This window comes from Vulpes lagopus, chromosome 5, assembly GCF_018345385.1.
Source record: "Vulpes lagopus strain Blue_001 chromosome 5, ASM1834538v1, whole genome shotgun sequence".
Taxonomy (NCBI): Eukaryota; Metazoa; Chordata; class Mammalia; order Carnivora; family Canidae; genus Vulpes; species Vulpes lagopus.
In genome coordinates this window covers 114,592,329-114,619,643 of record NC_054828.1, presented here as the reverse complement: position 1 = coordinate 114,619,643, position 27,315 = coordinate 114,592,329, and the positions used below count along the sequence as shown (strand labels likewise).

Here is a 27,315-nt window from a genome sequence, read left to right as displayed (position 1 = left end):
TCAAAACCCAGTCACATTGCTGAGTTATCTTAACTACCTTGTGTTCTCTCCTCAGTCTGAGCAACAGTATTGTCTGTTTTTTATATATTTTAACAAACCTTGTACATGAACCCAGGGCCATTGGAACTTTTTTTTTAAGATTTTATTTATTTATTCATGAGAGACACACAGAGAAAGGCAGAGACATAAGCAGAGGGAGAAGCAGGCTCCCTGTGGGGAGCCTAATATGGAACTCAATTCCAGGGCCCCGGAACCACAACCTGAGCCAAGGGCAGACGTTCAACCACTGAGCCACCCAGGCGCCACCCCCCTTGAACTTTAAACATAAAAAACTGGGTAGCCTTCTAAGACTTGTCTAATACTCACTCCCTGCTTAATTTCTACACATAGCTCAGTATTTTTGCTTCAACCACTTTTTCATGTTTTCTTAACTAAGGTGACACAGAAATTTGAGAGATGAGGAATTTTAGACAGGACTCACAAAAAACTTTTCTTTTCTCCATAAAATGTACCTAGATGGATTCGAGGCAAATACAGGAAGCCAACTGTAACCAAAAGGATAAATATTGACAGAAACTACTGTTAATGGGACACCTCCGTGGCTCATCGGTTAAGCATACAGCTCTTGGTTTCAGCTCAGGTCATGATCTTGGAGTCCTGGGATTGAGCCCCATGTTAGGCTTCTCTCTCCCTTTCCTAGCCCCACTCCCGCTTGCTCTCTCTCTTTCTAAAGAAAAGAAAAAAGCGAAATGAAACTACTGTTAAGCAGCAGATATTGGCATCTTCATGGATCCATACTTGGGTTTCCCTGTCTTAAAAATCTCTGTGATTGGCTCATGCAAGGGAAATTAGGTCATAAGGAAACAAGACCTCACTTTTGTCATTCATATAAAGATGATTTCTATTAAAAAGTTATATGTCACATTTTCGTTTAGATTGGACTATATCTACTTGGCAAGTATAATTTTAAAGGAGTTATATACTTTGATCAGTTCCTCAATCTGAATTGAAATTTTCTAAGAAAGGCTTTATTGATACGCCATGTTGCTTTACGAGTTACACCAAAAAGTGATTGTAATCTAATTTTACTGCCGCTTTTGTCATTCCTAGTATTTTAGCTATTAAAACACATACTCTAATGCCTGGAGTAGTCTTTACTGCAACAATGATATAAAAATAGATGGTTCCGGGGCCCCTGGGTAGCTCAGTCATTTAAGCATCTGACTCAGGTCATGATCTCAGGGTTATGGGATCAAGCCCTGTATCTAGCTGTGCACTTAGCAGGGAGTCTGCTTCTCTCCCTCTCTTTCCCTCTCCCTCTGCCCGTCCCCTTGCTCATGCTCTCTCTCTCTCTAAAATAAATCTTTTTTTAAAAAAATAGCTGGTTCCATTTATTTCTGTTTATTATTTTGTTTATAATTATTTTTTCAAGTAACAATTTGTTTGGCATTGGATCCTGGATTTCTGATTCTTCCTTTTTAAATGGTATTTGTAGGTTTTCTAATTGTGAAGATAATGCGTGTTCATTATCAATGATTTGGAAAATGCAGGAAAGTATATTGAAGAAAATTAAGATCAACTATAATCACATTTTATTCATTTAAGTAAAGTGGAATCAATGATATCAATGAGAAAAGGGGGAAACTAAGAAACAGTAAATTTTGGGGAAATGAAAAAAAAGTCTCCTAACAACCTAATGCCCGATAAGATTGAAGTCATAGTGATAATTGCTACGTATTTTGTTGCCCCAAGCTACTAGGCTTTATCCTGTAAGCTTTCCAAAATAGGTGGCAATGATAACAATATTAATAAGTGAGGATTTATTTTCTCCTTTGCAGCCACCCCTGAATGCCCAAATGTTGGCACAACGCCAGCGGGAGTTGTACAGCCAGCAGCACCGACAGAGACAGCTAATTCAGCAGCAAAGAGCCATGCTGATGAGGCAGCAAAGCTTTGGGAACAACCTCCCTCCCTCATCTGGACTGCCAGTTCAAATGGGGAACCCCCGTCTTCCTCAGGGTGCTCCGCAGCAATTTCCCTACCCACCAAGCTATGGTACAAACCCAGGAACCCCACCTGCTTCAACCAGCCCATTTTCACAACTGGCGGCAAATCCTGAGTCAACCTTGGCCAACCGCAACAGCATGGTGAACAGAGGCATGGCAGGAAACATGGGAGGACAATTTGGCACTGGAATCAATCCTCAGATGCAGCAAAATGTCTTCCAGTATCCAGGATCAGGTATGAGGATTGCACTCTGTCCTCCATCATAAGTATACAGGTTTGTGTGTGTCTTAGTGCACTAACAGTGAGGCAATACACTGAAGAGAAAAGATGCTGTCATGGGAGTCAGGAGATAGAGCTCCAGACTCCTCTCTTGCCAGTTAATGGGTAAGTGGTCTGAGGCTTACCACTCACTGATAGCTGAGATGATTAATTAGAAAATCTAGAAGGACTTGTCTGATTCTAAAATTTTGAGCATTTTATCTACAGAGTATATTCTCTTACTTTCTTACTTTCTGTCATAGATCCCTATAAGAATCTCATGAAAGTCCACTTCAGACAATGGGTTGAAGTACATTAACTCAAAATGTGCATACAGTTTTTTTCATTATGTTTGACACTTTGTTTTCGATAGTTAATATAGGGATAAACCAGCTTTACAGAGTCTCAGCACTCCTACCTGCTTAAGTTGTAAGCTATTCCTCTGCAATATCAGGAACTTCTGGCTTCCAGAGGTTGTTTTTCTTTTTAATCTTTTGTTTGCGTTGTCTCTCTTCCATTTTCTTTGTCCTAGGTGATGATATCCTTTTAAATTTTGCTTCTATCACTTTCAGATTTTAATGGGTAGTGATAATAAAGCACATTTGATTAATCCATGATGTTTAATCAAATTTTGTTGCAAAATTAATGGCAGATTCCTGGGGGAAAAATTGAAATAAATCCCTTCATTTTATAAGTCAAAGAAAAAGCAAATTACAAGACTGCCTAAAAACGAATTTCCATGAGAAGCCTGCTATTTGACTTAAATAAAATGTTGAGGTTATATAGAGATTTTTTACATAGCAATACACTTATCAACTTTGACAGCCAAATCAATTTAGACTTTCATTCTGGTGGCAACAAGTGCTAAAATCTTTGACTATTAAATTATCTAGGGAGACTTGTGTCAGACAGCACCAGAATTCTCTAAGACCTTTTACACAAAATTATGTCAATCAGTTCCTTTGTCCTCAAGACAATGAAGTCATCTTTGGCTGGTTTATATCACTGACTCTATCTGTATGGCAAGAAAAGGGTTATAAATCCATATTGTAATTATAATATTGTCTGAACCTTTTGAAGGCCACTTTCATGTGTCTTACGATTTTCTGTATGCAGAGAACTTGACAAGGCTTTTTCACTTTATTCTAGCCTGCAGAAGTACTTCCTCCAAAATTAGAATACTTATTTAGTTACCTGGTTCTCTGTTCCTCTTCCAAAATGGCAACTTAGCCCAGACAGCAGATATAATCTTAGTAGCATTCAGAATATTGATTACAGAGGCTTAAATCAAAAGGTTTATCTCATTCATTGGCAAAAAAGAAGTAGCTGTGAGTAAGCCAAACATTAGTAAATTGCCCAAGGATTCTTTTCTCTTAAAAAAATAAAAATAAAAACAATACTTCTGTCCATTTTCAGTCATGTTCTTCAACACCTCTTCTTTGGAGAGCCAAGAATTTTCTGTCCTGCGCTTGTTTCTTGACAAAGCCACCTAGAAAAGCAGTACTTCAGAACCCGATTTCCAGTGGAGTTGACAAGATTTCTTTCAGAGTTGTGGGTCTAGTCTTTGATCTGTTGCCATGTCAGTGTACACAATGATTGAGATCATGAGTGGGTGGAGCTTACTTCTTCTCTAGGCAGCATAACTGGATGTGTTGCTACCCATAGTATGCACTCGATCTGGTACCTGGATTTTTCTTCTAGTCCAAATTTAGATTAACAGAAAATACTTTTCACAAAATAAGAATTCATCATTGATGAAGTCAGCATTCCTATTACAAACAAAACCTAGAAGCTGGGTGCAATGAAAAGAGTAATTGTTTCATCCAGTTGCAAATTGAAATAAAATGACAGAGCTTGTAGTTCTTCCATGAACTACTTCAAAATAATAGGGGGAGAAGTTGTCAGTTTTTCTGGAGAGCAAAAGAACATTTAAAGAGGCAGTGTTGGGGATCCCTGGGTGGCTCAGCGGTTTGGCACCTGCCTTCTACTCAGGGTGTGATCTTGGGGTCCCAGGATCGAGTCCCACGTCGGGCTCCCTGCATGGAGCCTGCTTCTGTCTTTGCCTCTCTCTCTCTGTCTCTCTCATGAATAAATAAATAAAGTCTTTTAAAAATTTAAAAAATAAAAATAAAGAGGCAGTGTTTTTAAGTTCTTCCATTAATCTAAGTTATAAACTCATTCCAACATTATCAACAACCTGGTAGAAAACCTCAAGACCAGGTTTCTGTCAGTACAAATTCAAGTTCTGGAGAAGTTTCAACTTTTGTAAATGAAGTTTTACTGTAACACAGTCATCCTCATTAGTTGATGTATTGTCATGTGAGGTTGGCTTCATACATGGAGTTCGGTTGTACTAGAAACCTTATGGTCTGCAGAATCAGAAATAATTGCTATCTGGCCCTTTCCACAAAAAATTTGTTGTGTTAATTGATCATAGTAAAACCAAAGGTTGAATTTATTAACTTAGCTTTAGTCCTTTGCTTTGGCATCTTTTAGCTTAGTAGAGGCCCAAAGTAAATGAAACATGTAGGTAATAGTAATGGCAGTTTGCTTTCTTTTATTTCTGAAGACCAAAACTTTTTCTAGATTATCAGGCCATAATGATGAGTGCACATGAACAGAATTAGACGTTTAAACTTGTTTTAGAGATGCCTGAGTGGCTCAGCAGTTAAGCACATCTGCCTTTGGCTCAGGGTGTGATCCTGGAGTCCCGGGGTTGAGTCCAGCATTGAGCTCCCTGCATGGGGCCTGCATCTCCCTCTGCCTATGTCTCTGCCTCTCTTTCTGTATGTCTCATGAAATAAATGAAATCTTTAAAAAAATAATAATAAAATTTATTTTATACCAAGGTGATATTTAAAGTATATATGATGGAAATTTTTACAAAATTTTGTACCCATTTCATGAATTTCTTTTTTTTTTTTTAATTTTTATTTATTTATGATAGTCACACACACACAGAGAGAGAGAGAGAGAGGCAGAGACATAGGCAGAGGGAGAAGCAGGCTCCATTCACTGGGAGCCCGACATGGGATTCGATCCCGGGTCTCTAGGATCGCGCCCTGGGCCAAAGGCAGGAGCTAAACCGCTGCGCCACCCAGGGATCCCTCATGAATTTCTTAAAGCCAATCCGTAGCTCCCTCTTCTGTGAACTACAGTAAACATGCTACTCCACCCATTCTTCTTAAGTAATCTCTTCTTCTGTGTCTTCAGTGACCTCTTCATGCTGATGATTCTCTTATGTAGCTCTAACCAGATCATATAGTTCTTGTTTGCAGCTGCCTCATGACAGACATACTTGAATTTTCTTTCCACTAGCATCCCCAATGCAACTTGTCCAAAGTTAGACTCCTCATTCCACTTCCCCTTCTCTCCAGTTCTCATTGTCCCAGCTGTAAAAACTTCTTAAGTTCCAAGAAAGAGTACATACCTTGCTCTCTTTTCTTACTAGGCCTTGTAATCCTGTATCCTCTGTCTCAAACAATATCTTTTGTTCAACTGCCTCATTCCTGTTCCTTCTCTCTGAAGTGTCTCCTCTGGGAAGCCTTCCTTGACCACTCCCAATCATAAGCACTTACCACTCTGTCTTACAGACGCTTGCTTACCTAGCTGCCTTACTTTTTAAATAGCAAGTTCCTTGACTGAGCCAACTGTGACTTTTTTAGTTTCTCTATTGCTTAGCACAGTGGTCTGGCAGGGAGAGTAGATGTTCAATGAATCTCCAAAGAAGTAAATGAATGGAAGGATGAATCTCGGTTCTAGTTGCTGCTGCCAAATGGCTGTGATGCTATTTATGGCCCATTAGGGAGACTTAGCATAGTCTAGGCAAAGATAGAATTATAGAAATTTTAAACCGGAAGGGACTAGATTGGTCCAAGAAATCCAAGGTCCAATGTGGTGGCAGAACCCAGACCAAAACTCTGATTCTTGCAATTCATTATTCACAAGGTGGTTCTTTCTACTAAAAGTAGGTCATCTGATAAGGAAAACAATTAGAATGTGAAATGAGTCCAAAAAGAAATGTCAAAAAGTATGCTGATATACATGCAATCTCTTATTTATTGTTTAACTTCAAATCCACAGAATAATGTCCAGAATATATTTTCTTTTCTACCCTCACATATTTTTCTGAAAGAAATTACTTCATTAATAAGGCTAAAAATGCATTAGGAACAGACAAGTACTTTTTCAAAGATCACAACCAAAACAATTATAATTTAGAGTGCATGCAAAGATGGTCAACATATAAATGAAGATGATGGAGGAAAAAAAACCCATCTTCTAGAGTCCTAAATGAAAAAAATTAGTTTCTCCATATGTTCTAAGTCAAAATTATTAGAGATTAAATTACAGATGGAGGAAGCAAAAAAGAAAATATGTAGCTTTATTTTTATAATCTTTTTTTATAATAAATTTATTTTTATTGGTGTTCAATTTGCCAACATACAGAATAACACCCAGTGCTCATCCCGTCAAGTGCCCCCCTCAGTGCCCGTCACCCATTCACCCCCACCCCCCACCCTCCTCCCCTTCCACCACCCCTAGTTCATTTCCCAGAGTTAGGAGTCTCTCATGTTCTGTCTCCCTTTCTGATATTTCCTACCCATTTCTTCTCCCTTCCCTTCTATTCCCTTTCACTATTATTTATATTCCCCAAATAAATGAGAACATATAATGTTTGTCCTTCTCCAGTTGACTTATTTCACTCAGCATAATACCCTCCAGTTCCATCCAGTTGAAGCATATGGTGGGTATTTGTCATTTCTAATGGCTGAGTAATATCCATTGTATACATAAACCACATCTTCTTTATCCATTCATCTTTCGATGGACACCAAGGCTCCTTCCACAGTTTGGCTACTGTGGACATTGCTGCTAGAAACATCGGGGTGCAGGTGTCTCGGCGTTTCATTGCATCTGTGTCTTTGGGGTAAATCCGCAACAGTGCAATTGCTGGGTCATAGGGCAGATCTATTTTTAACTCTTTGAGGAACCTACACACAGTTTTCCAGAGTGGCTCACATTCCCACCAACAGTGTAAGAGGGTTCCCTTTGCTCCACATCCTCTCCAACATTTGTTGTTTCCTGCCTTGTTAATTTTCCCCATTCTCACTGGTGTGAGGTGGTATCTCATTGTGGTTTTGATTTGTATTTCCCTGATGGCAAGTGATGCAAAGCATTTTCTCATGTGTGTGTTGGCCATGTCCATGTCTTCCTCTGTGAGATTTCTCTTCATGTCTTTTGCCCATTTCATGATTGGATTGTTTCTTTGGTGTTGAGTTTAATAAGTTCTTTATAGATCTTGGAAACTAGCCCTTTATCTGATACATCATTTGCAAAGATCCTCTCCCATTCTGTAGGTTGTCTTTTAGTTTTGTTGACTGTATCCTTTGCTGTGCAAAAGCTTCTTATCTTGATGAAATCCCAATAGTTCATTTTTGCTTTTGTTTCTTTTGCCTTTGTGGATGTATCTTGCAAGAAGTTACTGTGGCCAAGTTCATAAAGGGTGTTGCCTGTGTTCTCCTCTAGGATTTTGATGGACTCTTGTCTCACATTTAGATCTTTCATCCATTTTGAGTTTATCTTTGTGTATGGTGAAAGAGAGAGGTCTAGTTTCATTCTTCTGCATGTCCAATTGTCCCAGCACCATTTATTGAAGAGACTGTCTTTCTTCCAGTGGATAGTCTTTCCTCCTTTATCGAATATTAGTTAACCATAAAGTTGAGGGTCCACTTCTGGATTCTCTATTCTGTTCCATTGATCTATGTGTCTGTTTTTGTGCCAGTACCGCACTGTCTTGATGACCACAGCTTTGTAGTACAACCTGAAATCTGGCATTGTGATGCTATTTATATAATCTTTAGCAAGAAAAGAAGTAGTTAAATATTTAATAAAAGAAAAAACTATAGAAAGTCACTCAACTTTCATTGAAAATTTAAAATATTTTAAAAATTGTTGTCTACCCAAAAAGCGAAAGTGAATGAATTTAGCTACATCTCTTACCAGATTAACCACACACAAAAAAAGTTGTAATAACAATGGCAGAACACAGAATATGCAATTATATTTATAAAGAGACGTTAAGGACATAGAAACATGCTTATGATACAATCATCAGGGAAAGAAGCAGGTCACAAAATTGTGCAAGGTTTTATAAAGTAAGATTTGAAGGAATTATACTAAATTATGGGTAATCAAATTATGGTATTCTTTTTCTCCTCACCTTTATAACTCTCTGTACTTCAAGAGTATTAAACTATGAAATGTATTTTGTCAGGAAAAAAAATATGAAGTGTTAGCATAACAGAAATCATAAAAAAGAAATCCATTTTTACTTCTAAAATGTTATGGACTTGCACTTTTGGCTAAGTTGGAGTAACAGGAACCAGATTTATTCTCATCTGAAACAAACAAAAAAATAAAAGCATGTTGAATTACAGTTTTAGAAATCATTCAGACCATGCTGCATGGAGAGGGAGTCCAAAAGGAACTAATGGTTTCCCTGAGTTGAGCCCATGGAGCTGGGAGTCCAGGGAAGCCAAGGCAACTAGAGGTCTCAGGGAATAGGACCAGAGAAAAGAGAGTCATAAAGGGAGAGAACTGCAGGGATGTGCACAGGGTCCCACTCAGGTTTTGTGTGTGTTTGTATGTTTGTGTGCATGTGTGTATGTGTGTGCAAGCCAAGGCCAGGGAAAACCACCTGGAAAAATTACAGGGAACGGTCTGCAAAGTTCACACAGGGCCAACTTCTCTTCCCACTAGTCAGAATAGAAAACTTCATGACTCATGGGGTGTCAAGTAAAATACTCAGAAGGATTTTGTCTCAGTAGCAGGCAAAATAAACCATAAACTCTGCTCTTATCTCTTGATTGCAAGACCCCAAAGAATTAAACTGTCTCCATGTCACCTAACTACAACCCAGACAAAGGTTGAAAATATTTGAAGGACTTTTAGGGGCACCTAGGTAGCTCAGTCAGTTAAGCATTCAACTCTTAATTTTGGCTCAGGTCATGATCTCAGGATCGTGAAATGGCGCCCTGCACTGAGCCCCATGTCTGGCTCCATGCTGGACATGGGGCCTGCTTAAGACTCTTTAAATCCCACCACCCCCAGTCATGTGCACTTGCTCTCTCTTCCTCTCTTGGGGCGGGAAGGGGGAAGTGTATACATATACATATACATATACATATACATATACATATACATATGTGTGTGTGCGTGTGCGCGCGCGCGCGCGCGTGTGTGTGTGTGTGTATATATATATATATATATTTTTTTTTTTTTTAAGGTCTGTAATATTCCAGGACCTAACAAGATAGAATTCACAAGGTCTGGGATCAGTCTTTTTAATTACCAGGAATGCAAAGATGCAGGATAATAAAACCGATAATGAGGAGAAAAATCTGTCATCAAAACCAACCCAAAGGGCAGCCCGGTGGCTTAGCGGTTTAGTGCCACCTTTGGCCCAGAGCTGATCCTGAAGATCCGGGATTGAGTCCCATGTCAGGCTCCCTACAGGGAGCCTGCTTCTCCCTCTTCCTGTGTCTCTGCCTCTCTCTCTGTCTCTCATGAATAAAATCTTTAAAAAAAAAAAAAAAAAACCAACCCAGAAATCATACAAGTGACAACATGAGTAGACAGGCCATTGAGACAATTATAAATTATACATTTATTTCATATGTTCAAAAAGCTAGAAAAGCTTGAACATAGTAAGTAAAGGACAATATAAATAAAACCAAACCAAACTTTCGGAGACAAAAAGTACAATGTCTGAGATGAAAAATGTACTAGATGGAATGAGAAGGTGATTAGATATTACAAAAGAAAATATTAGTGAACTTGAAGGTATAATAGTGGAAGCTGTACAAAGTGAAATCAGATAAAGACTGAAAAGACGGCAAATTCACTCCAAATTGATCTTATAATTCAGAGCAATCAAAATGTCAGTATGCTTTTTGAAGAAATTGACAAGCTTCTCCTATAATTTATATGGAAATGCAGAGTACCCAGAATAGCCAAGACAGTTTTGAAAAAGAAAAGCCAAGTTGGATGACTGTCAAGTTTCAAATATTACCATAAAGTCACATCAGCCAAGACAATATAGTATTAGTACAAGTGTGGACATGCAGATCACTGCAACAGCCTAAAAATCCAGAAGTAAACTGTTAATGTTACAGTCAGTTAATTTTTAACATGATTATATCAATAGCTGCTAATCATCAATCCTGCATAGAAAGGGACAAACTACCAATAAATGCTACAGAATGGTTGGACCTCAGAAACATTATCAAATTGAAAGAAGCTCGACCCATAAGACCTCATATGATTACATTTACGTGACATTGCCCCCAAAGGGCACATCTGTAGAGACAGCAGATCAGTGGTTGCCTAAGGCTGGAGGTAAGAGACAGAATTGACTGCAGACAAGTCCAGAGGGATGGTGAGGGTGATGACAGTGTCCAGACCGCACTGTGGTGATGGTTGCAGGGCTCTGTAAATTGACTAAAAATCATGGAGTTGTGGGTGAATTCAAGGCAGCCTAGATTACACCTCAGTAAAGCTTTTAAAAAATTAAAAATAAAAAAGGACAGGGAAAGAAAGAAGAGTCCACAGAGATGACTGAGGCACGGACAAACCTTGGCTCATTTTTCATTTCACACATGTGTTTGTCATACCTTTCCCCCTTTCTAACTTATTTTGATTATTCAAGTAATCTGTCATGTATGTTCATGTATGTTTTTTACACTTAAAAATCCATGTAAGCAAAAAAGAACAGAAAAAAAAAATTATACATAATCCTGGTACCAAGATCAATATGTTAATGAATAGAAGGCATTCTTCCAAACTTGGTGTGTTTGTCTGTTTATACTGAAATCTCCTCCTGCCTTATTTTGAAGAGATTGAAATGCTTTCCCTACTTGGTTGAATAGGCTATTTCTAACTATATTGTTACAGATCCTTGTGGAGGGGGAGGTATTCTCTTTTATGAAGCTAATAAATTTATAGTATATTCACATAAATTAATTTGTGTCAATTTGCAGGAATGGTTCCCCAAGGTGAGGCCAACTTTGCTCCATCTCTAAGCCCTGGGAGCTCCATGGTGCCGATGCCAATCCCTCCTCCTCAGAGCTCTCTGCTCCAGCCAACTCCACCCTCTTCTGGGTACCAGTCACCAGACATGAAGGCCTGGCAGCCAGGAGCAATGGGAAACAAGTAAGTAAGTTTTTATATATGAGCAGGCCGGGTCCTCTGTAGTACATAAGAACAGTCATGCCTTCACAATCTAAATAGAAGGGTATTGTGACACCTGGGTGGCTCAGCAGTTGAGTGTTTGCCTAAGGCTCAGGGCATGAGCATGCAGTCCCGGGATCTTGCAAGTTCATGGAACTGAATGAATTTTATGTGATCGCAAAGAGAAATAATGACTTTTAAATCCTTTAAGTTTCAAGTCATTTTAAAGGCAAATTTACACATTTACAGTACAGAAAATATATCTAGTGGCCCCCCAACCTTTCCATCCCATCACCAGCATACCTGAAGAATGTGATTAACTCCTGTGTGTAACAGAGCTTTCCTGGGACAGATATAGAAATGGATACTTAAAAAAAAAAAAAATAGGTCCTTTATAAAAACAGATAAAAACTCCTAAAACTCTAAAGTAAGAATGGCTATCAGGATTCATTAGAGCCTGAACAGTGGGCACACAGGCTTCACCCCTCTCAGCATGTTTGAAAGATTTCATAGCAACAGCAAAGGTTTTGAGGCTTCTCAGGCCATTCTGCCTCAGCCAGCTCTTTGAATTTCTAGATTTTCAGTGGCCTCATCTTGCCCATTCTGCTTAGAATTATCTCACTAACGTCATTTTCCCCCCAGATCCTGGCTGCTGAACTTTTCACACTTCACTTGAGTTTTATAAGGCTTTTAATTAGGTTGTGTCTTGGTTCTAATGACAGGGAAGCTGTTTGATCTGACAACATAATAAGTAAGGCAGTTAAAGTTAAAAACTTAAGACCACATTTTCCTAAAGTTCACTGAAAGGTGAGAGGAAGTCTTCCCGTTAGAGAATTGTGTAGCTCTCTGTGAGGACTGTGTGTAAATTAGCTAGAAATGGAACTGTCTATATAAGATGCAAAAAGAATTTAGTCTCCTAATATGTTCTGATCCCAGCTTCCTAAATTCACTTTAGATTCTGTGTTCCGTGATTATAGCTATTCCTCTACAGACACTCTCAAATCCCTTGCCCAGCTCTCCCTCTGTTGCCCTGCTAACTTGGCCCTGCTAACAAAACACTCCCTAAAGAAATCCAGCTAAACTCTAGCCTCATACCTACACCTAAGCATTTAAATGTATCTTGGAAAAAACACAATTCCCCTGACAGCTCTGCTCCCTTTTACAGTTAAATTCCCTAAAAGACTCTAACACTGCTTCTCCTTGCCTTGTTGACCTGTACGCTTTCACCCCTACCACTTACCAGAAGTATCCTTGTCCTCTACAGTGGTCATCAGTGTCCTCTGCAATACCAGATGTAGTGATTATTGGTAGCATTTGACATACTTAGGCATTTATTCCTTCTTAAAGCTCCTTCTTCATTGAGTTTCTGGAACAGCATTCTCTCTTGAGAAAGGTAACTCTCAGTGTCCTCTGCTGGATCTTCCTCATCTCCCAGAGCTCCATTTGAGGGCCTCTGGGCTCATTCTGTCTACTTTCTCCCTTGGTTATGCTGTCCACTCTTAGGGCTGTAAATGCCTATCTCTAGGTACATGACTTATCAATTTAAATCTCCAGTCCAAACTTCTTCCCTGAATGCCATACTGTACATACAGCTGCCCAATCAGCACCCCACTGTCACTACAGTTTCTTAGGCTAGCATATGGAATATGCTATGGAAGCCACTTCAGGCCAAATTCTTTATCCTTACCTTCCTCCATGGCCCCCACCCCATGATTTAGGGGCTTCCAAATACCTGGTGCTAGCCTAAGAAACTGTAGTGACTGCCATGGGGCTGCCTAAGAAAGCAGAGAGAGGGAGGGTTTCTTTGTATATTGGGTCTAAGGCACTGGTAAACCCCACAGTTCCTTCAGAAACCTAGAATAGGGCAGCCCGGGTGGCTCAGCGGTTTAACGCCACCTTCAGCCCAGGATATGATCCTGGAGACCTGGGGTCAAGTACCACATCAGGCTCACTGCATGGAGCCTGCTTCTCCCTCTGCCTGTGTCTCTGCCTCTCTTTCTCTCTCTCTCTCTCTCTCTCTCTCTCTCTCATGAGTGAATAAATAAATAAAATCTTAAAAAAAAAAAAAAAAAAGAAAGAAACCTAGAATAGTGATACTAGTGATGGTAGGCAGACCTAGAATAGTGATGGTAGACAGAGTGATGCTTTTTATTTTTATTTTTTAAGTATTTATTTATTTATTTATTTGAGAGAGAGAGTGAGAGAGAGCAAGCACGTGCACAAGTGGAAAGGAGGGGCAGAGAGAAGGAGAAGCAGACTCCCTGCTTAGTTAGGAGCCTGATACTGGGCTCAATCCCAGGACCCTGGGATCATGATCTGAGCTGAATACAGATGCTTAACCGACTGAGCCACCCAGGCACTCCAGAGTGATACATTTCAAACATGAGCAGTATGGCAGTTCTTTACTCAGTGCTCACCAACTTACTCACAATGCAGTATAGGGCCTGTGAAGCCCACATAATCTTGTTCCTGGGTCCCTTTTTGACCTCAGCTGCTATTCCCATCACTCAGTCTGCCACACTGATATCTGTTTATTCTTCTGTTCTTCACATGTGCCAAGTACATTGCAAACTCAGAGCCTTTGCATTTTTAAATCCCTCCGTTGGAATGTTCTTCTCACAGTAGCCACATGGTCTGCTCTCTCACACTTCAAGTTGCTCCTTAAATGTCACCTTATTAGACATAGATATTAAATGTCACCATATTAAACTTACCAGATCATCATTTCTAAAACAACAGCATTTCCCACCTGCTTGTCCCTTTTTTCCCCTTCTCTATTTCTCTTCATAGTACTTAACACCTGACATGTTGTGTGTTAGTTCGTTTGTTTATGGTCTGTCTCCTCCAACTGGAATAATATCATCCTAAGAGCAAGACTTTGTTTTTGTTTACTTGGGTATGTCCATCCTTTAGAACAGGTGAGCATTTAATGTACACCTATTGTGAACGAGTACAAAGATTCCCTGTCCTACCTCAGTCACTTCTTGGATTCAGGGTCAAATGTGGGCTTGAATTTTTGTTGTACTTTCACAGTTTTTGTGAACTTTGACTTTGCCAAATCATTGAAAAAAGAAAATAGTTGTCACCAAGTCTTTAAGCATTCACACTTGCTTATTTGCTTCATGTGTAAAAGCTTATTAGTCAACACAGGCAGCATGTATTTTGTGACCACTCACTGTTTGTCTTGCACAGTGCAAGGTACCACAAGGAACAGGGGAAAACTGCCCTTGCTGTCAAGTTACCAAGAGTCTAGGTGGTGACAGGAGTAAATGGAGAGAAATAAAACATGAAACAAAGAATCATTTAGTAGAATGATGTAATAGAGTTCAGACTGTAATGTGATTCTTTTTCATGATCTTTCTGGTGGCAAGAAAAATAAAGGGTTAAACTAAGCCTCTTTGTCCTGGAACAGTGCAGGTTTGTGTGTAAAACTAGGCACTAGGGAGAGTCCTAGCACTTATTAGCATTTTAAAGCCTAGGAAGGCCTGTTGTTTAACCCTTTGGTTTTAGACTTATTTGACCTGGAGCACCTCCTTGCTTGTTAATAATATCTGTAATACGTATGGAAGCCACTTCAGGCCAAATTCTTCATCTTTACCTTCCTCCACGGTCCCCACCCCATGATTTAGGGGCTTCCAAATACCTGGTGCTAGCCTAAGAAACTGTAGTGACTGCCATGGGGCTGCCTAAGAAAGCAGAGAGAGGGAGGGTTTCTTTGTACATTGGGTCTAAGGCACAGGTGAACTCCACAGTCCCTTCAGAGACCTAGAATAGTGATGGATGCTGCAGCAGGGCTTGTCTTCTTCCCATAATGGAAGGAACTGAAATGGAACTCTTGGCAAGAGCAGTTTGAATGAACTTAAGCTAATAGAAGTCTCAAGTATAAATGTGAAAAGAAATTAAACCCTGAACTTTTTTTCACCAGTATGACATCATTGCAGTCCTTGAAGCTTTTGCATGCATTAACTTACATAGCCCTTAGCTGAGCCTCCACAGTGGTGATTTATGGATCAATTGACAAATGAGCATTGTCTGGGGCAGAAATGTTCTCATTAGAAAATAGGCAGCAAACTAATAGGCTTTTCCTCACCTTTAGTTGTGGGGCACTGCCTCACAAGCATACACACTGTACAGACATTAATGGTTCAAAGATGTATTATTGACCATTTCCTAGGAATATAATTTTCTTTGAGCATTTGTGTTTTATAATTACTTGGAGAAAATTTGCTACTTTTCTTCAGACATGATGAATAGGCTGTTTCTCAGCCTGTTAATTTTAGTATGATTACCTTAATCTACTGGAAACTATAAATGTCAGTACATCCTGCTTACCTCCCAAGAGCTAGCAAGGAATAGATAAGCCATTGATGGGGTAAATAATTTTTAGAAATCAAATTCTCCAAAATTAACATTAAAATAGGTGGAATTTTACCAGCAGTTTAATGTTTAACAACTGATAATCATAAAACATTTGATGTTTTGTAGAACTTGGAAAAGACATAATTCACATCATTTTCCTTTAGATATGTCAGTCTGTATCATTTAGAATTAGGGGGTTCAAATATAAAGTTTCAAGTTGTATTCACTTCTAGTTTATTCCATACTATTCTACCTACTAAGAGACATTGGTTTAACATTTAAGATTTTGGTATAACAGCAGTTCAGAACAAGGCTGTAAAGAAGGACATCAGTAAAAGAAGCCCTCTGAAAAACATAATTGCCCTTGCATTTTGCTTGTAGAAAAGACATAAAGCCATCTTCTGGCCTGAGAAGACCTTTGGAGTCTTTAAAAACATTATGTTTGCCAAATAAAAATATCTAGTTATATTCCTCTTAGTTTATAGCATAGTGAAAGCAGCCAGAAGCTGAATCCTTGAGAAGAGACAGCAAGCTCTAGAACATTGAATAAAGGCCCTTGAGTCTTAATGTGCATGGTTAAAAATGTGACTTTCTGTGTCCACCCTCAGAAACTGATTCACTGGGGCTGGAGTAAGGCCTGAGAGTCCCAATTCTCAACAAGTCCCAGGGAATTCTCTTCAGATAGTCTCTCAGCTACACTTAGAAACTAACATTAGTGTCAATACCAGAAAATCTATAAATAGGAAGCAGTCCAAACCTCATCAGTTGACAACACTGAGTAATAATAACCCATGTCATAAGTCACTCATTCGCCAGATATTTACTGAGTGTTTGCCATGTGTCACTTATTACTAGAGATGAGGAATGAGTAGAACAAGATAGTACTATTCACCTTAAGTGTAAGTCTAAGATGTATAAGCAACCACAATATAAGAATGCCATCTTTGAATTACTGATTCCTTTGTTAATTAATTCAGTGAACATATATTGAGGATTGATATATATCCCAGGCATTTTGCTTAAATAGAATATTCTCTGTTTAGGAAGATAAAATGGTGTAATAAATTTTAGAATGATTTTAATGGTTAAATGAGTAAATTTCAGTTATCTGGAAGGTGTGCTTATGTGGAAAACTTTCTTTCTTAATTATCCAGCTAATTGGAGCTTGACAACTCTGATACTAGGCCAGATAATTGTAACTTAAAAAGAGCTCTTTGTAGTTATTAACTCCTTTGGGCAGAGTTCAAAATTCATCTCAATTACACTCAATTTCTATATGTTGTAGTAAGATAAAGTCTTAACACATAATTTAAGACTGTAAAATCTTTCCTTTCGATTTTTATCTGATAATTAAGCAGCAGAGTCCAGTCACATTATCCCCATCTTTGTGAACCGTGGATGTAATTGGGATTGTTTTTGAGTTAACAGTGTGTTCAGTCAAGCTGTCCAGAACCAGCCCACACCTGCGCAGCCAGGAGTGTACAACAATATGAGCATCACCGTGTCCATGGCAGGTGGAAACACAAATGTTCAGAACATGAACCCAATGATGGGCCAGATGCAGATGAGCTCTTTGCAGATGCCAGGAATGAACACTGTGTGCCCTGAGCAGGTAAGTGGCACAGCTGGCACACTTGCTACACATACATCCATACCACACCACAAGTCATTATTCCAAGGAAAATCAGGTATGTTCACAGTTATTTATCAAAAATAACCACACCATACAGTGATGTGTGTCAAATATTTCTCAATAAAATTAGGGGGAAAAGAAGCACTTCTTTATGATTTCACACTATCTTTTGATAATTACTACCTCTTAAGCTATACAATGGAAATTTTGATAGACCTTGCAAGATTTTAGTCTCAAGTTTTATTGTTTGGGGAACCTGAGTGGCTTGCTTCTCCCTCTTTTTATGCTGCACACTGGTTGTGCACACTCTCTCTCTCTCTCAGATAAATAAATAAAATATTTTTAAAAGAGATTTTATTATTTAGATTTACTATAAAATGATACAGGGGCACCTGGGTAGCTCAGTTAAGCATCTGATCTTGATCTCGACTCAGGTCTTGATCTTGGGGTCATGAATTCAGGCCTTGCGTTGGACTCCATGCTGGACATGGAGCCTACTTAAAAATAAATAAATAAAATAAAATGATACAGATAATACATTGGCTTGGAATTTACTCCTTTATATCCTGAATATGTTTTCTTCACTTTTCCCTTTCATTTCAACAAACATTTATTCGGTACTTATTATATACAAAGATAGCTCTGTGGGAGATAATATTAACAAGTTGGGGAGACCCAGCATAAACAAAGAATCAGTTGAATAATAGGACAAAACTGCCATATAAGAGATGGACTGCCCTAGGACCTGACATATTTATATCAGTTTGGGGATACCCCCAACTAACTACTGCAGGGTTAAGAGGAAAAATCATCTGATTAGGAAAGGTTCTTGGAAGATGTGTCTAAAAAAAGAGAATAGAAAAGAACATTCAAGACTGGTTGCTACAACATAACGTAGGCAGGGATAGAGGTGGAAAAGTCTAATGAATGTTAAGGGGACATTTATATTATATTTAAAGCAGAATTTTATGTGGTAAGCTTTTTGGGAATGTTGCAAGCCATCTAAATGTTTTAGAGTTTATCCTGGAGCCTCCTGAAGATTTTTAAGGATAGAATGACTAAATTCAAAATGATACTTAAGTAGATCATTGAGGTACCTTCCTATAGTTAATGTTCTCATTTTTAGCAACCACAACATGGACTGTGATGACCAGACTATGACTATGTAGCCTTAATTTCTAGCAAGTCTTTTATTTTTTAGAAAGATTTCATTTATTTATTCATAAGACACAGAGAGAGTGAGTCAGAGACAGGCAGAGGGAGAAGCAGGCCCCATGCAGGGAGCCCGATGTGGGACTCGATCCCAGGACCCCAGGATCACAACCTGAACCATAGGCAGACGCTCAACTGCGGAGCCAACCAGGCATCCCATATAGCAAGTCTTAAAAATCAATGTAAATCCTGATTACCTTTTCTATAGAATGCCTTTTTGGTGTGAATTTTTTTTGGAAAACTTTCAATTCCCCAGATATTATATAATAAGTCCCTTAGGAGTTTAGCAGGGAAAAAAATCAACAACCTAGTGATTCGTTTCTTATAGCAAAATAGAAGACCTAAATAGTGTTATTTCTTGTCCTTGTTCTTATTATTCCGTTATCAGAATTTTTCACTATCTCCAGTAGGTTAAAATAATCAAAATTATAGTGAATTAAGGAATATTACACTTAAAGCATATTTCTTATATAGTTGGGTTTTACTTTCTTATTCAATTTGACAGTCCACACCCATTTAATGTGATTATTGATATGGTTGAATTTAAATGTCTCATCTTTTCTGTTTTATCCTTGTGCCATCTCTTGCCTTCCTTTGATTTAATTGAACATTTTAATTTATCTCCTTTGTTAACTTATTAACTATATATAACTCCATTGTGTTATTTTAGTGGTTGCTTCAGAGTTTATAGCATACATCTTTAACTCATCTTCATGTGCCCTGAAGTGCTCTGATGATACCACCTTGTGTAGAAGAACCTCACAGCTATTCACTTCCATTTCTCCCTCCTGTGCTGTTGTTACCATATATATCATGTCTACATTTGTCATATACCCTACATACTTTTACTTTAAACAATTTTATATATATGTGTGTATATATATATATATTTTTTTTTTTAATTTAAAGAAGAACTTTTATATTTACCCATATAGTGATTTCCAGTGGTCTTCATTCCTTTGTGTAGATCCCAATTTCTAGCTTGGTATCACTTTCCTTCTGCCTGAAGGTCTTCATTTAGCATTTCTTGTAGTCTGCTGCTGCTGAATTATTTCAGCTTTTGTATGTCTGAAAGAGTTTTTGTTTCACCTTCATCTTTGGAATTTTTTTTTCCCCTGAATTCTAAGTTAGCTTTAGTTTACCTTTCAGTACTTTAGAGATGTTGCTCCGCTGCAGTATTTCTGATGAGTTATCTGCTGGCATTTTCTCTTCGTTCCTCTGTACATGATTGATTTTTCTTCCTCTGGCTGCCTTTAAAAAAGACTATTCTCTTTGTCACTGGTTTTAGGCAATTTGATTATGACATACCTTAGTGATTGTTTTCATGGTTCTTGTGCTTGGAGTTCAGTGAGCTTTTTGATTTATGGATGTATAATTTTTATCAAATTTTGAAAAATATTTGGCCATTGTTTCTTCAGATATTTTTTTCTGTTACCACCCACCTTTCCTTCAGAAGCTCCTAATTATGCATGTACACACACGCGCATGCACCCACATATTTTATTACATGTACATAGTTGGCCACTTGAACTTGTCCACCAGCTCCATGATTCTCTGGGTTTGGGGGTGTTGGGGGAGGGGCACAAGATCAATCTTTTTTTTCTCTGTGTGTTTCTTTTTGGATAGTTTCTATTGCTATAGCCTTAGGTTCACTAACTTCCTTTTTTCTTTCTTTCTTTCTTTCTTTTTTTTTTTTTTTTTTTTGCAATGTCTGATCTGTTCATTTCATCAGGTGTATTTTTCTTCTCAGGTATTCTGTTTTCCTCTCTACAATTTCAATTTGGACCTCTTATATCTTCCATACCTCTAACACATTTAATCTTCCCTTATCTTCTTGAGCATTCGGAATATGGTTATTATAATAACTGTCTTAATATCTGCATCATTTTGGGGTTGGTTTCAATTGATTGACTTTTCATTATGGATCATATTTTTCTGCTAATGTGCATGGAGTGGTAATCTTTTATTGGGTGCCAAACATGTGAATTTTACCTTGTTGATATTCGTACATTCTTGAGCTTTATTCTGGGAAATGGTTTGGTTACTTGAAATAGTTTGATCCTTTTAGTATCAGGTTCATTTCACTTTTCTACTGAGGCAAAGCCTTTCTAAGATGCTACCTGATACTATATGAATTACAATGTTTCCCATTCTGGCCAGTGGGACCAGGACTTACTCCCAGCTTTGTGTAATCTTTGGAAATTATTCCATCAACATCTTTTTGGTGACTCTTTGCTCTGCTTTGGGTTGTTCCCTAAAATCCATGAGCAGGTCAGTACTAAGCTGCAGACTCAAGGGGATCCTCTGCAGATCTTCAGAGCTTGCTTTCTGAGTAGCTGCCCCTCTTCTCTGATATTCTGGAATTCTCCTGTGAATTCCAGCTGCAGTGACCATCTCAGACTTACAGCTGCATCATCTCAACTCAGGGAGCCTACAGGGCTCTCTGCCTGAGTTCCTAGTCCACACAGTGGCTGCAGCCTGGAAATTCTCTGTAGACAGTAGCTGAGGCAAGTGTAGGACTTACCTCAGTTGTTTCCCAGCTCCTTAGGGATGGCTTTTCTTCACTGGGTTTGTCCAATGTCTTGAGTGCCTTCATTTTATCCAGTTTTTTTTGTCAATTCAGGCAGAGGATAAATCTGATTTCTATTACTATACCTGGATAAGAAGTAAAAGTCATTTGCTGATTAAGTTTTATATCTGTGAATTTAATTTTTTATTCAGGTATCATATAAGAATATACAGAAAAATATACAACTCCATGAATTTTCATAAACTCAACACATCTTTAAAGCTACCATTCAGATCAAGAAACATTATCAGCAGTACCCTAAAGGTTCTCCTCATGCTCCCTTCCACATCATCCCTTTTCATCCCCTCTGAAGGGAACCACTGTCCTGACTTATAACAACATAGTAGGTTGCTAAGCTTTTTATTTCTGCTGCATCCCTATTTTCTGTCAGTGAGATTATTTTCATCGAAAAATTTGATCTTCAACTTTTAAACAACTAGGATGTAATTTGGTCTTATACTTATCTTTAATAGATAAATGATCCAGCACTGAGACACACAGGCCTCTACTGCAACCAGCTCTCATCCACTGACCTTCTCAAAACAGAAACAGATGGAACCCAGGTCAGTAAGAAAATTCTAAACCCAGAGCTGCCAAATTTACTCTAGATACCAGGAAACTTTGTTTAGCATCATGGATAGGAGCCTGACCTTGGGAGTCAGACCTAGGTATGAGTCCTGGCTCTACTCTTCTTAGTGGTGTCCTCCTGGGCATGTTAGGGAACTTTCCTGAGCTGCTATTTAACCAACAGAACTAACAAGATACCTGCTAATAGGATTGTTGAGAGGGTTAAATGAGATAAGTTTTCAGAAGATTTAATCCAGTGGTTAAACAGGATAAAAAGATCACAAACGGTGGGCCACTGATTGTTACATTGTAAATAAGCACGATTCTAAAACTCACATGTAGTCAAAGTACCTCAAAAGATCTCAGTAAATTCAGACAAAATAGAGTGCCTGTTGTGTAGTCTGCCTCATTTTCGAAGTTCATTTCAAAGCAATACAAATAGCAAAGATGGCCACTTTCCTATATTAACCAAAGGTTAGAGATTTTGGATGTTTTAGTTCAGTAACTGATTTAGTCTTTAGTCTCTTAGTAAATATGTATTTTTAAGATACTGTACAGGCATTTTGGTAAGGTGGAGATACAAAGAAACACAAGACATGTTTGCCCTTTAGGTGAACTGTGGGTAGAGGTGAGGAAAGGAAGTTTCATTTGTGAAATGCTTATGATTTGTCTGGCACTGCGCTAAGCACTGTCCACTTTATCTCACATAAGCCTCATGATGACCCTCGTAAGGAAATAGTATTCCTTTTGTTCACAGATGAAGAAACAGAACCTGAAGAGATTTAACTACACACACGATTCACAAAGCTAGAAAGGGGCAGAGCTGAGGTTCAAGCCAGGTATTTGTAACACCGAAGTTCATGCTCTTTCTGCCATACCACTTAGGGCCCATTAAAAGATAAAACGTGTAGACATACACATGTGAATTGTCACATAACCAAAAGAAGGCAAACCCAAATTTATGTTACAGGTAACAAGAACCATCAGTGTTAGAAGAAAGGAGAAAATGCTGTGAGGGTCAGAAGAACATTTACACAAGTGCTGAACTGGGCCTTGGGAATAGTTAGCAAGGCAAGGTAAAGGAAAAAGTGTCAGAGGCTGGAGGAGGGAGCAAGCTTAGAAGTGTAGGGGACTAGAAGTAGATGCTCCAGAGACAAGGAAACAGTAATATCTTAGCATGGTCCTGGGAAACCAAATCCACTGAAGGTAAAGGGTTTATAAGAAGATTTTATAGGAATTAAAATTGGTAAGATAGATTGGGACAAATTTCTGGGAGCCTTGAATGCTAAACTCAGGGGTTTGGATTGAGTTCTACAAGATTGAGTCACCCTCAGGGGGAGCAGTGATATAAGCACCAGCTCAGGCTTCATCTTGAGGGAGAAAAAGGACAGGACATGCAGTGGGCAGCCACCTCAGGCTGAGAAAGACCAGTTAGGAGCTGTTTCCATAGTCAAATCTGATTCCCAGGAGGGTGAAGAGGGGATTTTGTGATTGGGGAAATTGTGATTGGGGAAAGTCTTCATTAGAAGGTTTTCAAAGTCTTACTCCTGCAGGGAGACATATAACTGGCAGCTCGGCAAATTAATTAAAACTAAACAACCAAGTTTTAAAGTTCTTGATCTCTGAGAGAGCATTTGAATTGATGTAAAAACTCTGCCAGAAAATTTTGCGAGGTTGAAGACTCCGCTCTTTTCACCTGGCAAATCGTAGGATGTATATGCATCTTGCTTTGCCTGTCTGTGAAAGTGTGGCCGTATCTGAAGTCCTGTGAGGTCTAGCATGAGGCACCCTGTTTTTAGGAAGCAGTTCAAAATGACTGAAGTTTGGTTCTTTTCCATTTTTTTTTTTTAATTTTCAAAATAGACTATCTTAAAAACGTTCTTTTTAAAGGAGCAAAATTTTCTCTCTAGTTCGCTTGGTCATGCCTTTATTACGAATGTTTTTAAGTGTTTGGGGACAGAAATACCTTGTGCTCTGACCCAGTACTTCCTATGTTGAAACACATAAACGTGGAATTTTACATGCAGTTTTTTTTAATCAGTCATTGCCTGAAAGCACTATTGCTTGTGCTTATGCCAAGTTTCAGTGGCAAAATCTTAGTTCATCATGCCATCTCTGCTCCAGTGCTTTTGTATTTGCCAGACGGAAGCTGGGGAGTGAGTTTAATAGAAATACAGAGACAGGTGTACAGAAAAGGAGAAGGAAAAGAACCAAGAGAGGATGGCTTGAGGAGGACTTAGGACTCCCTGTATTCGGAGAGCAGAGGCAGGGAAGAGGCAAGACCAAGAGAACCAGAAAAGAAGAGAATCTAGAGAAGCAGGAAGAAGGCTTAGTAGGGGGATGATTGACCTGGAGAGAAAGGTCAGGGGTGGAGCTCCAGAAGGAAAAGAGTAGGAAGAAGTTAAAAACAAAGGAGAGGGGAGGACACAGGGCTAGCTAGTGGATAGACTCAGAGTTGGTGCATATTAGATGCACAAGAAAAAGCCCAAAGAAAGAAGAAAACAAATGGTATCTTGTGGGATCCAGAAGCAAAACTTGGGAAATCAGGCAAAGAAGAGGATAAGGAGAAAAATGATGCTCATCTAACTAGAGGTTAATCCAGCAGGCTAAGAAGACTCAGCTCAGAGGCTGTCTTCTCTGAGTGAGCCTAGAGTGGAGGTATAGATGGATCAAGAGGGGAAGACATTGGGGGCTGGACTGATACAGCAGCTGGAGGTTGAGATTTTGACATGAGGTCAACAAAGGTCGATGAAAACAACTTTTATTCAATTAGGATAGAAAGGTTTTCAGGAAGGCTGAGTGTAATTGACATAAATTAGTAATGAATGACCAAAAAATGCATCACTAATCTAAAATACTTCATGAACCTGTGAAACACTAAGCACAAGTTTGCCAAACAATTGAGACACTAATAGATGCACTTGGATGCCTTAGAGAGGCATCTCCATTCTTGGTCTGGAACATTCACAAGTGTGATACTGGCTTGAATCAGTTCTACAAATGACTTTTTAATAAGGATGGTTGTAAAAACTAACTTCTGGCTTTGTTTTCCCAGTAGAAAATGCTAGAATTATACAACGTTAGATATTTTTAAGGAATACGTGTATTATTACTGGAAGTAGCTAAAGGGAAAATTCACACTGTTCTCAGCTAGTAATTTACTGTTATTTTTAGCTCATGTGTTTAAATGAATTGTCTATCAGGAAAAAGAAGTTAAATATAAAATTGTTCTACTAATATTTTGCTGTAATTCTAAAGGCAATATGTAAGAGCTATGTAATAGTATATTTAGATATTACGCAAATCTTCTGGACATTGACTTTAGTAATGCTAATGTCCTGTTACTGAGTTGTGGTGGTTTTTGTTTTGCTAATACTGGGTTAAAGCCCTTAATTTTCTAACATCATAAAGTTGTTTTTTTTTTTTTATCCTACTAAAGTCATCCATAGAATGCTTTTGTAACCAGTTTCCAAATAATATAGAATATATACACATATATATATATTTTTAAACCCACCACCAGACACCCAGACTCTGAAACTGGGCTTTTCCCAATCTTGGCAATATTAGCAGTGACGCTCATTTTCATTATTGATGGCAACCCTGTAGGAGGCTTGACCATTCCAATTTTGATTTTATTTTTAAAGTGTGAACTTTCCAGAACCCTGAGCAAAATGAGTGCAGCGATTTTCTTTTTGTAGGACAAGAAGACAGAAGAGTTCTTCTCTGTGGTGACTACAGACTAGAGGAATGCTCTAGTGAGTTTCCACTTCAAGTAGTACCCACTCATAAGCCGGGGGGGCAGACCCTTCTGTCTAAACACATCTTTTATTTGTGTTCCAGCAGGTGCAGCAGGTTCAGGTGTTTGCTGACGTCCAGTGTACAGTGAATCTGGTAGGCGGGGACCCTTACCTGAACCAGCCTGGTCCACTGGGAACTCAAAAACCCACGGCAGGACCACAGACCCCCCAGGCCCAGCAGAAGAGCCTCCTTCAGCAGCTACTGACTGAATAACCACTTTTAAAGGAATGTGAAATTTAAATAATAGACATACAGAGATATACAAATATATTATATATTTTTCTGAGATTTTTGATATCTCAATCTGCAGCCATTCTTCAGGTCGTAGCATTTGGAGCAAAAAAAAAAAAAAGGAATTCACTTTTGTTGGAAGATTGAGAGGTGTTTTTGTTTCTTTCTTTGTAAAGGCCTTGGATATTGGAAAAAAATAACAAGGCAGAACAGTTGGACAATCTATTTCTTGAGCCAAATTTAATTATTCTTATTTTTGTAATCAGTCATTGGCTTCTTATCTGGATGAAGGCTTTTGGAGGAGAACCAAAACGACAAGTTCCAAGGGGAAGATGAAGCTCCGCCTCTGCTGGCTCACTCCTGACCCTGACAAGGAAGAAGGGCCCAGTGGGGCTTTGCCTGTGCCCGTCCACCAAAGGCTGTCACGTGTGTCTAAATCAACAGCCCTCCCCTTCCCGACCCCAGGCAGCTTGTGTGTACAATCAGCTTCTTCTAGCAACTCTATATCTGTTGGCTTCAAGAGAATATTTTGCCTCCCATATGTACCCCTTCTCCTTTTTTTAAAGATGGATTTAAACCAAGATGCCTCCAGGAACGAGGACGAAATGAGTATATTCACAGAGGAATCCAAAAAATACAGTTTGGGGGAAAATGCAATAATTTTTGATGAGATGGGTAAAGGACAAGAAGCAAGTTCTGTCAATTATTGTAGATACAATTTTCTGATTAAATCTGGAAAAAAAAAAGGCAGCCTGTTCTTTCTGCTTTTATTGTATTAACAGCTAAGGTAGCTAAAGTTATTTAAAATAAAATTAAATTTATGATCCAAGTAGCTTATTTTTCCCTTTAAATCTCACTGTAAATATATTTGATTTCTTGTAGAAATTGATTTCCTTCTGTTTAATTTTATGGTTTTATTATCATACTCTTGATTTTTCTAAACTTGTGTGTGAATATATCATTGATTGAATTGCAATTACATTTGACTAGTGATATTTCATTATTTTACTAACTGTGATGCCATGTATGGATTTACTTTGCGATTCAAATCAAAATGCCACTGCCAGAAAAAGCTGTTCGAGATGAGCTAGAGCATACTGCCCTAGAGTGTCCCTGGGATCACCTACCTTGAGACAGTGCAAGGAGTTAACACCAGAAGTGCACAGGCTACTTGTACAGAAAAAAATTAGTACTCAAAGAAAATTTTCATTTGTTTTAGATTGACTTTGGGGATTTGAATTTTCATCCGTGCAAATAGAAATTTCTCTATCCTACTCTGAGGCTAATTGATACGTATTTTCCCTTTGTGTCTTGTCACTCTGCCACGTCTTGTCTCATCCTGGCCTCTAAGTCAAGGACCCAGTGAACTGCCTCTAGTTCTAGAAGTTCCACTGCAAGGCCAGGAAAGCTTGAGAAGGGTCTTGTGGAAGAAGCAAAGGTAGACCCC

General features: G+C 38.6%; 1 protein-coding gene across 8 annotated transcripts in view; it reads left to right on the top strand.

The window, feature by feature from the left end:
• The window catches only part of NCOA1 (nuclear receptor coactivator 1), a 242,279-nt gene extending 215,435 nt beyond the window's left edge, over positions 1-26,844 (top strand). For 5 of the 8 annotated variants that reach the window (XM_041756549.1, XM_041756551.1, XM_041756553.1 and 2 more), the window contains 5 exons: positions 1,839-2,241; positions 11,307-11,478; positions 17,284-17,467; positions 21,743-21,832; positions 25,680-26,844. In XM_041756549.1, coding sequence (XP_041612483.1) covers positions 1,839-2,241; positions 11,307-11,478; positions 17,284-17,467; positions 21,743-21,832; positions 25,680-25,850 — 1,020 coding nt within the window. In that variant the 3' untranslated portion in view covers positions 25,851-26,844. Of the gene's footprint in view, positions 1-1,838; positions 2,242-11,306; positions 11,479-17,283; positions 17,468-21,742; positions 21,833-25,537; positions 25,595-25,679 lie in introns of all 8 variants that reach the window. The other 3 variants (XM_041756556.1, XM_041756555.1, XM_041756554.1) reach the window with 3 other exon arrangements.
• The last annotated feature ends 471 nt before the right edge of the window (positions 26,845-27,315 follow it).